This window comes from Ammodytes marinus (assembly GCF_949987685.1).
Source record: "Ammodytes marinus genome assembly, chromosome: 19".
Taxonomy (NCBI): domain Eukaryota; kingdom Metazoa; phylum Chordata; class Actinopteri; order Uranoscopiformes; family Ammodytidae; genus Ammodytes; species Ammodytes marinus.
In genome coordinates this window covers 24,163,665-24,174,463 of record NC_137223.1, presented here as the reverse complement: position 1 = coordinate 24,174,463, position 10,799 = coordinate 24,163,665, and the positions used below count along the sequence as shown (strand labels likewise).

General features: G+C 42.3%; 1 protein-coding gene across 1 annotated transcript; it reads right to left on the bottom strand.

The window, feature by feature from the left end:
- Positions 1 to 481: 481 nt before the first annotated feature.
- btbd9 (BTB (POZ) domain containing 9) lies at positions 482 to 10,596 on the bottom strand. The gene is made up of 11 exons (XM_080048447.1): positions 10,480 to 10,596; positions 9,127 to 9,335; positions 6,957 to 7,320; positions 6,306 to 6,573; positions 5,342 to 5,561; positions 4,711 to 4,830; positions 3,781 to 3,890; positions 3,007 to 3,196; positions 2,445 to 2,552; positions 2,094 to 2,172; positions 482 to 1,233 (listed from the first exon to the last, which is right to left on the bottom strand). The coding sequence occupies exons 2-11, from the start codon at positions 9,309 to 9,311 to the stop codon at positions 1,033 to 1,035; spliced, it is 1,845 nt and encodes a 614-aa protein (XP_079904573.1). The 5' UTR covers positions 9,312 to 9,335; positions 10,480 to 10,596; the 3' UTR covers positions 482 to 1,032.
- Positions 10,597 to 10,799: the final 203 nt, after the last annotated feature.

Sequence of the window (10,799 nt, the reverse complement as noted above, 5' to 3'; positions counted from 1 at the left end):
GTTTACACTGAAGTATACAGAAGCAATAAAGAATTAAAAAAAAAAAAAACTTCTGTGTCGTTTGAAAAGACGCTGTGCATTGTGGGGCGGTTGAGTAGGAAAAGTATCCTATCGATCCATACACAAAATCTTCCCGGAAGTAAGTACTCATCCGGGCATTTTTCTCGCCTACACAAACTCGCATACACAAACACAACATACTCAAATTGACGTAAAATTTCGTATGAGTAGGACGTTAGTAGGGCTTTTCCAACACACCCTAACTTTTCAGACTCTTTTAGTAGCTTAAAAAAAAAGTACCTTCACAAAAAAATAAAAATAATGGCATGAACCAGACGGTGTTAAAATGCTTTAAACTGGGGAAGACTGGGGCCCACCATTACAGATATACCACCAGTTTTTTTGTTAATGTTGCACTTATTGACATACGGAACCCATGGATTGTGATGACAATGAGACACGATCGCCAGTTTAGCAGCGTTTGTAGCAAGTGCAAGTCTAGGACGAGGAACGCTGTGCAAAATATGGCATTTCTGAGATCCCCGCTTTCCTCTCAACACCTTCCAATTAGTGGGTAAGGGGTTTGGGTATTAGTGTGGAGGAGGGGGGGGCGTATATGGGTAATTTGTTTGTTATTGTTTCAAGTTGATGTGAAATTTTAGTTTTTTTCACTTGTAAAATTGAAGGTAAGGGGTCGAAAGAACTATTTTTTTAGTTCGAGTGTCAAGAAACTAGACCGTCTTTTTTTATTTATTTTTTAACTGAATTAACACTTCACTCAATTTTGTGGCCATTTTTGGAAGATGGGCAAAAAATAAAAATAAAATAAAAAAAAGACCACCAGACCCAAAAAAGATAATCAGGTATAAAAAAATGAAAATAAAAAATACACTTGAACTAAAATGTGTCTATAATAACTTCAATTTTAGAAGTGAAATAAAAACGAAATGTTCCCATCAACTTGAAATGACTGAGTGTCCACCCCACCCCACTATAAGGGAGTATATGGGAGGGGGGGGTGTATATTGTATATTAAGTGTGTGACAGAGAGGAAGATGAGGAGGAAGAGGAGTGCTGAGAGGAGGGCAGCAGGCTGTGTGTGCGCGACGGTCGCTGTGGTCGCGGTTGCTGGGAGACGGAGCCGGTGTCGTCGGAGGCGTCCAGGCCGGGGCTGCCTTCACTCACCTCCGTGTCCAACTGAGCAGGACACTCAAAGTGCACACAGTGGAACACCTACACACACACGCACACACACACACACACACACACACACACACACACACACACACACACACACACACACACACACACACACACACACACACACACACACACACACACACACACACACACACACACACACACACACACACACACACACACACACACACACACACACACACACACACACACACACACACACACACACGCACACACACACATAGACACATAGACACACACAGAAAGAGAAAAAACACCATTACATTAGATTGAATTGAATTGAGAGATAGAGAGAGGGGGGGGGGGGAAGAGAGAGAGAGCAGGTCACAACAACTGTAAAAAAAATGTTTAACGATAATCTTTTCGCAATTTAAAGCTTTATTTGCTAGTATGGAGAGACGGGGATGAACGACCCGGGCTGGACTCTAACCCGGGTCCTGCTGTGAAGAGGACTGAGACTCCATCACACATTTGAGTAATTTTTATCCTTCATAGTTTCAGACGACTACAACTCTTAACTTTTTTTTAATCAACTTTTAGTCATTACTTTGAGTCAGAATGTTGTTCTGATTCTTTGGACAGTACAGAGTTGAAATGGGGAGACAGAGAGAGAGAGAGAGAGAGAGAGAGAGAGAGAGAGAGAGAGAGAGAGAGAGAGAGAGAGAGAGAGAGAGAGAGAGAGAGAGAGAGAGAGAGAGAGACAGAGAGAGAGAGAGAGAGAGAGACAGAGAGACAGAGAGAGAGAGAGGGGGGATGACCTGCAGTAAAGATCCACGGGTCGGATTTAAACCCGTGACCACTGCAACAAAGGCCGGAGCCAATATGGTACACGCTCTATCCACTACGCCATCGGAGCACCCCAACATTCTTACCTCATTAGCCGTGTTGTGAGTCCCTACAATACGGATGAATGCAGCAGACTGCTTATCAAACTTCAACGTCTGCCATGATCTAGAGAAGAGAGAAAGGGCAAAACAAAAATATTAAAACAAAGAAAATAATTCACGAATATGATTTTTTTTTTTGCATTTTTCATGCTTTTATTGAAAGAGCACTCTACATGAAAGATTCCGACTACATCTCAGTTTTCATATGTGTTGTAGCCCATGCTGTACAGTGTGTGTGTGTGTGTGTGTGTGTGTGTGTGTGTGTGTGTGTGTGTGTGTGTGTGTGTGCGCGTGTGTGTGAATGTGGTAAGTGTTTTATAAATATGTTATCCTCACCGACAGGTGGCCATGGTGCGGTCGATGACCTTGGTCCACGTCTGCTGGTTACCGGAGACTTCAATGAAGTAACTGTAGGAGCGCTCATCACAGTCCCACAGCAACAGCCTGAACGCAAGGAAACACAAAGAAACACTATTTATAAAAATGCATCAATCTGGTGCACTTTGAGAGGAAAATGTTGAGGCTAAATCAAATCATGAGATGAATGTAAGACTATAGGCTACATTCATCTGCATCTCAGCAGGATTTACATTACAGTAATATTGAACAGCATTATCACATTAATTACAAATAAATTCATCTTTGTTTAAACCAAACTGGATATACATTTGGGTCACAGTGGAATCATCTTTTAGGAGATTTAAGGAGAAATAAAATTCTGATTTTTCTTAAACATCCATGAACATCTTTTCCAACCCAACCAACAGAGTTAATGAGCTGACACACACACACAGACACACACAGACACACACAGACACACACACACACACACACACACACACACACACACACACACACACACACACACACACACACACACACACACACACACACACACCTTAGTGAGCTGATGGAGTAGGGCTGGGCCAGCTGGACCACGATGGCCCCGGAGCCCAGCTGGTGGCAGGTGTAGCCCGAGTCCCAGTCGTAGTTGCGCGTGTCGCCGTTGAGCAAGGCATTCCTGCTGCGGCTCACTCCCTCGATCACACTGGCACAGCCCGCGATGGTCGCCACGTTCTCACCCGGGACTGAAGCCATGAGAAAGCACAACAAAGTTTGAGACTTATTTCTGATTTGATTTTTTTCGATTTATCTCGAAGAAATTAAAGGCCTACTTCACCGGTTTGAATATGAAGGTGTATTGAATTCTGAGATCCTATGTAGTATAAATGTGCGAAAAAAATTGAAATCGGTTCATCCTAGCCTGAGAAAAGGCAGAAAGAGTGTTTTTTTTAACCCTATATTTCGCTTTCTCGTGACATCACAGAAAGAGAAATATAGGGTTAAAAAAAAACGTACTTTGTAAATATTACTGTGATGTCACAGTAATATTTACAAAGTACGTTTTTTTTTAAGAATATATGATACAAACACATAGGTAAAACACAAACATAGAAAATATAGTTAAAAAAAATTGATTAAAATGAATCAGATTTCTTATACAAGTAAAAACAATAGGGAGACATTGCAGTGAGTGGAGTAATATACGTTTTTTCTTCTTCATTGTATGTGTTAGAAATAGCAGTAGAGTTATGGATAACAGAATAGATTAATTATCTAATTAAGACACACAGGTTTAGTTTGTGTCCTATGTTTGTGTGTGAAAACTCACCTAGCAGTCCGTCGTCGAGGGTGAAGGATGTGTGTGTGAACATGCACTCAAACGCCACCAGGTGAAACACCTTGTTGACCGTGTTGTGAGTTCCCACTATGCGAACGTACCTGGAAACGCACAGAGCAGACAACATCAGACATGATACAACACCAAAGATTTCTTGTATAAAGACCTTCTTCACCGGTGGGAAATATGAAGGTGTATTGAACTCTGAGATCCTATGTAGTATGAATGTGCAAATATTTTAGAAATCGGTTCATCCTAGCCTGAGAAATGTAGGGTTAGGATTAACAGGACAACTGGGCCAAGGGTAAACTGAGGGAAGAAAAACCTCATTCATTATGTCATAATAGCGATTATATAATGATAGAACGCCGGTTACATATGGATATGGGTGAAGTATTCCTTTAAGATCCCTGGTTTTACTGTAAATAGGTATTCTTTAAATAAAAAGTGGAGTCAGTGATTTTGGAGCATGTTTGTTGTGAAAATACTTTGTGTCTAAATCAGTGAATATCTCCTCATGATCCGCTACCTGTGTGTGTGTGTGTGTGTGTGCTGAAAAAAATTCCAGTGTTATTACACAGCCTAGGCTCTGTAAACTGGCATGTTGCTAGCTACGTTGGGGCCCACTTTGTTTACATTCCTTTGTTTAAATACCAGTTTACAGAGCTTAGGCTGTGTATTTACAACAGATTTATTTTTTCAGCACTCACACAGTATGGACACTGACAGGTAAGGTACACTGACAGATAAGGTACACTGACAGGTAAGCGGATTGTGAGGAGATATTCACTTATTATGACAAAAAAGGATTTTGACGAAAACCATTCTCCAAAATTGCTGACTACTCCTTTAAGTGCAGCAAAGTTCACTTTTCTACAACAGCCTGGGGCCATGGAATAGTAACTGTTGTTTGACTTTTACCTGCAGACTTGTGGTGTGAAGTAGAGGTTCTGCCACGAGCGACAGAGAAACTTGGAATGGTCCACGACACGCACCCAGTCCAGCTCATCCATAGACACCTCGATGTAGTACGAATAAGACCTGCAAGAGTCAAGAATCACAGAAAGTTAAGACCCACCTTAGTTAAGTTAAGGCACCCATTTTGTTAAATTCCACACAAACTCAGGCTGCGTTCTAATCCCCATACTTTCTGCTATTTAGTATGGTAGAAAAAGGATTTAGGATGGCCCGATTCTCGTGGCCTGATTTAGTATGGTAAGAAATACCTGGATGTCTACTACATCCGGCCAAGATTTTTAGAGGTGAAAACAGCTCACTGTCTCTGTCCACACGGGGGGAATAAATATATTCTGGCGGCGGCTATCGCAGTCCAGCCTAAACCCCGCCCTACCAGTAAGGGTAGGGTCGGCGGTGGAAACACCACCCTGATTCTTAAAAGTGAGCTGTCCCGCTCTGAGCCGCTCCGATCCGACCCGCTCGACTCAGTGAAAACGAGGCATAATAATACTAAAATAAAATAATAACATGAAAACTATTTTAAAAAACTTTTTTTTTTTTTAAATCAACAATATAAAAATGAAATCCGTCTTACCGGCTGTCCCTGTCCCAGAGCAGCAGGCGTACGTGGTTGATGATGAAGGACTGTCCCAACTTGACCATGATGCCGGCGCGCCCGTCCTCCTCGATGGGGTGGCGGGAGAAGCCGTGGTCCAGGTCGTAGTTCTGAGTGTCTCCGTCCAGCAGCGCAGACTTCAGCTCGCCCTTCATCACCTGAGCGCCGTGCTTCATGGTGGCTATGTTCTCCTCCGGGACTAGGACCAAACCATAGAAGAAGAAGAAATGTTAAAGGAGCAGTAAGTGATTTGGTCCTTTTAGTCAGTAGCAGTCCCCTCCTTTGTCCCTATGTCATGACCACATGAACACACAGCCGTCCTCTACAGATAGTACCTCGATGGAGAGCAGCGAGTCATCATTGACGGGCATAGAGACCCGCCTCTTTATAGCGCTCTGTCTCCTGATTAGATACAAAGAGCAGGATACTCAAAATGTTAACTGCCAATTACTGCAAAGCTGAATGACTGGGAGACCTGTGTTATGAACTGTGCATATACTGTTTAAGTGATTGCTGTATGAAGTGATTAAACACATGTTAACAAAAAATATCACTTACTTCCCCTTTTAATCAAAACAGGAAATACATTTAATTACTTAATATAACCAAAGAAGAAGAAGAAATTAACACACTTGACAAAGACCTAATTATTTATTTATTATTCTTTATATTTAAAATACGGTTTCCTCATCGTGTAAAGCCTCTTAATACTTTTTTAATTTTAAATTAATTTTCTACAAATAAGGAGAAATGTTAAATATTTATTTCGTTTTTTTTTTTCACGGTTTACAAAGGGGTAACTCAATCCATAATAATAATAAATTATACTTTGACATTAAATATTTAAAAAAAAAATTGATACGATGTGTAAGTAGCATTAGATATGATTAGTAGCATTCATAACACCAGAAGGCATACAGTATGGAGTTTAAAGAGCACTGACTTAGCATGCCGCGGTAGTTGAGGTCCATGTTGCGGCTCTCGGAGCGCGTCTTGATGGCGTCTAGCAGCTGGTCTGGGCTGAGCAGGCCCGACGGTCGCACCACGTTCAGCATCTCCATCAGGGTCATGAGCGGGAGGCGCACCGCTGCCATCACCTCCCCAGTGTCGGTGCCCTCTGGGTGGGCACCGCACCAGCGACTGAGCGCCTGGAAGATCTCCTTCTCCGTAGCTGCAAACGAGTCGCGACGCACCACCGTGAGAAGAGCCGTCTGGGGACACACACAGGGGGATTAGTTAGTTAGAAATACAAAATATGTATTTATTTATATATTTTTTTAAGATTATTTTCTAGCATTATGCTTTTATTGATAGTGCAAAGAGACAGAGATGAAATGGGTCAGAGAGGGGAATGACATGCAAAGAAAAACCCGGGCTGGATTCTAACCCGGGTCTGCTGTGAAGAGGACTGAGCCTGTATGGGGATATGTTTAATAGTCACAAGTTGGGGTCATCCTTATGTTTCCACAGCTAAAATGGCCAATTCAGGCATAACAGCTGGGTTAGAATAGGAGTGACACAAACATACACACACAAACACACACACACACCCTCCCCCCCACACCCCTCTCCCCACACACACACACTCACTTACCTTTGATAGCATGAGAAATCCGTCAGAATTCAACACTTCGGGCGCGTGGCTGTCCATGTATGCGCAGCAGGCGGCACTGAGCGCGCTGAGACAGTAGAGCGAGGCCACGTCGAACACCACACACACGTTGTTGGTGTGTAGCACCGTGCGTAGGAAGTCAGAGGTGGAGTCCTCTAGTGGCTGGAGGCCGTATCGATGGGCCAGACCCAGAAAGTCGAGCAGAACCTCCTCGCGGGCCGAGCTCAGGCTGGCCCGGCCCGTGTACAGGTAGTGCAGCAGCATGGAGAAGGCCTCGGCGCGCGTCTCCTCCAAACTCACCTCCGCTTGGGGCTGAGACTCTTTCATCCCACCGTACAGCAGGGCCCTGAAGGGGACATGAGAAGGAGGAGGGGAGAAAAGAATAAATAAAAATTAAAAATGGTTTGAGAGTTTGAGAGATTTTTGTTTCAGTGGTCCTAAGTGTTTAACCAGCAGGCTCACAAAAAATTTTGACAAATTGATATAAGGGCAAAAGTTGAAGGTGCAATGTTTAAACAAAATATGGGGCTGAGACTCTTTCATCCCACCGTACAGCAGGGCCCTGAAGGGGACATGAGATGGAAAGAAGAGATTTAGAGTTTGTGTTTTTGTTTCAGTGGCCATAAGTGTCAACAAGCAGCAAGAAGGCTCACAGACAGGGTGGCGAAACAATCCCATGTTCAATTGTAGCACACTGCATTAAAACATATTTTTTATGGACAGAAGGGCTGGGACTCTTTCATCCCACCGTACAGCAGGGCCCTGAAGGGGACATGGAAAGAGGAGGGGAAAAAATGGTTTGAGAGTTTGGATTTTTGTTTCAGTGGTCGTAAGGCTGTGGCGGAGTGGGTAGGAGTAGGACAGTCGACCCTTAACTATAGGGTCGGTGGTTCGATCCCCCATCCCCCATCCCCCCCGCCACATGTCAAAGTGTCTCTGAGCAAGACACTGAACCCTAGATTGCTCCCGATAGTTAGCCTGCTAGTTAGCCTGCTATCTTTGTGTGAATGGTAACGTGGGAAGTGTCAACCAGCAGGCTCATAAAAAATGTTAAGGATCAATAAAAGGGTCAAAGTTCAGGGTGGAACGTTTTGTCAAGATATTATGCAAAATATGTCAAATGTCAAAATATTGTAGCAAAACATACGCATATACTGCAAGGTGGCGGCACGATCAAAGGGCAAAAGTTCAAGGTGCAATGTTTTGATTAAACAAGTATGTCCCAATTGTAGCATTCTGCATTAAAACATCTATTTTATGGACAGTAGGGTTGGGCCGTATCCCAGGGTAATTAAAAAGTGCAACTGTTTTCATTTATTTACCGACAAAAAGGGACAAAGCTATTTAGACGTAGCGCTCTTACTCGCTATGTGTCACATGACAGCCTCTTATCAGAAAGGATCATTACAAAGAAAAAATGGCCGACACAAACCAGTTGGTCCACACAAGAATTTAAAGAATGCAGCTTGGAATACTTCAAGTGAATGACAGGCAGTGATTATCTTTGTTTGGAATGTAGGTTGTATTGAGTCACAATGTGATGTGTTCAAGAGCAGCTCAGTCGAAATGATTATTTGGGCAAAGGTGACTTCATGGTGATTAGTTCAATGTAATCTGGTAAATTGTAGTGTTAGGCAAGAAACTAAATAAAATAGGCGACAGTTGAAGTAGAAATAGGTATCAACCGATTTTAATACAGTGTACTGTGGTAGAATTTGGGCAAAATTGGATACCGTCCGTCCACCCCTAATAGACAGCTGCAGTATGAAAAAGGTTCCCACACACTTTTCAAAACTTTTAAATTAATTTTCTGTGAGTTTTCCCAAAGGTGGATAACCTTATTTAGGCCTGTTTCCCAATCATATGGCTCAAAAATGAAACTCTTACTCTTATTTCTCTTGAGCGATAAATTATTTAACAAGCACTTCCATAGCGTTACACATGTTCTGGAATTTTTAATAATAGGTTTTAAACACGATCAAAATTCAAGACTTTTCAAAAAAAAATCTTTGCTTAATTCCAAACTAAAATTTTCTAAACTTTTCTGTGTGTATGTAGTAAGCCTATATCAATAAACAACAAGTATGTGATTTGAAACGCAGGGCGCACGTGGTCTTAAACCATTTTAGTTTTAGTGTTTTAAACCATTTACCTGAAGTAGTGGCATCGTGCTGCCAGTATGACTCTGTGTGCGGGGAAGCGTTTGCCCTCCACCAGGAAGGTGACGTCGCTGTAGTCCTCGCCGAGCACCAGAGCGCCGAGCTGCTCCGACAGCAAGGCCACGTGGTCGATCTCTGAGACCGAGGCCAGCGGACGCAAGGGGTGGCTGTTACTCATGATGGACGGCTGCCTCAGTCACATCTACACACAGGCAGAACGGGAGGGGTTAATATTAGGCAAAGAGTTTGGGCTATACGCTATCAAAGTGAACAAGGCGGCTGTAATGAAGCAGGTAGGGCGGTCGTCCACTGGAGTGCAGGGTCGGTGGTTCGATCCCCCGTCTCCCTGCCTCATGTCCAAGTGTCCTTGGGCAAAGAGACACTGAACCCTAACTTGCTCCCGATAGTTAGCTTTCACCCTGCGTGGTAGCTGCTGCTATCGGTGTGAATGTGTGTGATTGGGTGAATGTGTACAAAACAATGTCAAGCGCTTTGGAGTCAATTTACCATTTACAATAAAAATACCTCAGAAACATTTCGGGATTTTTTTTTCTTCCTTTTATTAATTTCCTTAATTAATAACGTCTTCCTTAAAATCCATATGATAAAATGGAATCAGAATGCTTGTACCCCACTACATTTAATTAGACTATTCCATGATCATCCAACACACAGGCAGAGGGGGACTTAACATTACATGTTTACATTAATGTATCTACATAGCACCTTTCTTTACACTGTTACATTCAGAGACTTAAACAGACTTGTCAGTCACTAGGCAAAAGTAGAAAATTGTAAGACATTTCTTAAAGTAAAAAGTAAAAAAATGTTGTGCCATAAGCTACCAACAGGCCTCACAGCGGGGGAAATACGTGTATTATATCCATATTACATATTAATCCTAATGTATTTAATATGTAAATGAATGCATTTGAATATAACACAGTATTATTGCTAACTGATCATTAGACAAATTGTATTTTGATGCGTCGGCAACGTAGTTTTTAACACTCTCATGCTAACAAAGCCGTTTGTATTTGACGAAAGTAAAAATTTATTTTTTGGGTTGAAAAAGGGGGGCGTGAGTTCCCCTTAGGCCCCGTAATGACTCAATCCGCCCCTGAACAAACAGCCAAGGTTAAATTAAATACAGCAATGTTTTATCAGTGTATTGTGTGTTATATTCCAGTAAAACAACAGATTTATTCGGCTAACAATACTTTGAAGGACAATATGATCACTGAGCTTTCTTGTTTACATGTCTCGCGGACATTTGACACCACAGCAAACAGTTCACTAACGTTTTCCGCCATTTTCTCGGTCAATTCAACGTCTTTGAAACTCACCGAGCAGCTCCCGGTAACTCCTGTGTCTTAAATAAAGAGGAAAATGTCGATATTTTTATCCACCGTGTGAGGAAATCAAGCAGCGAAACCAAAATCCTTCCAACATCACAGACAGACAGCAACGGGATGAAACACTTCTGGGTCAATGGATAAGCGCAACCGGTTCGGATTTCAAAATAAAAGTCTTCATATTCGTCTGTCTACCGTCTTCTTTGGGAGTTATGTGTTTAATACCGCCGCTAACTGGTGCGGAGTGTGGATATTGATGTTTAATTTATTTTAATTTAACATTTTAAATGCATTAAAATTGGTCAGGATCC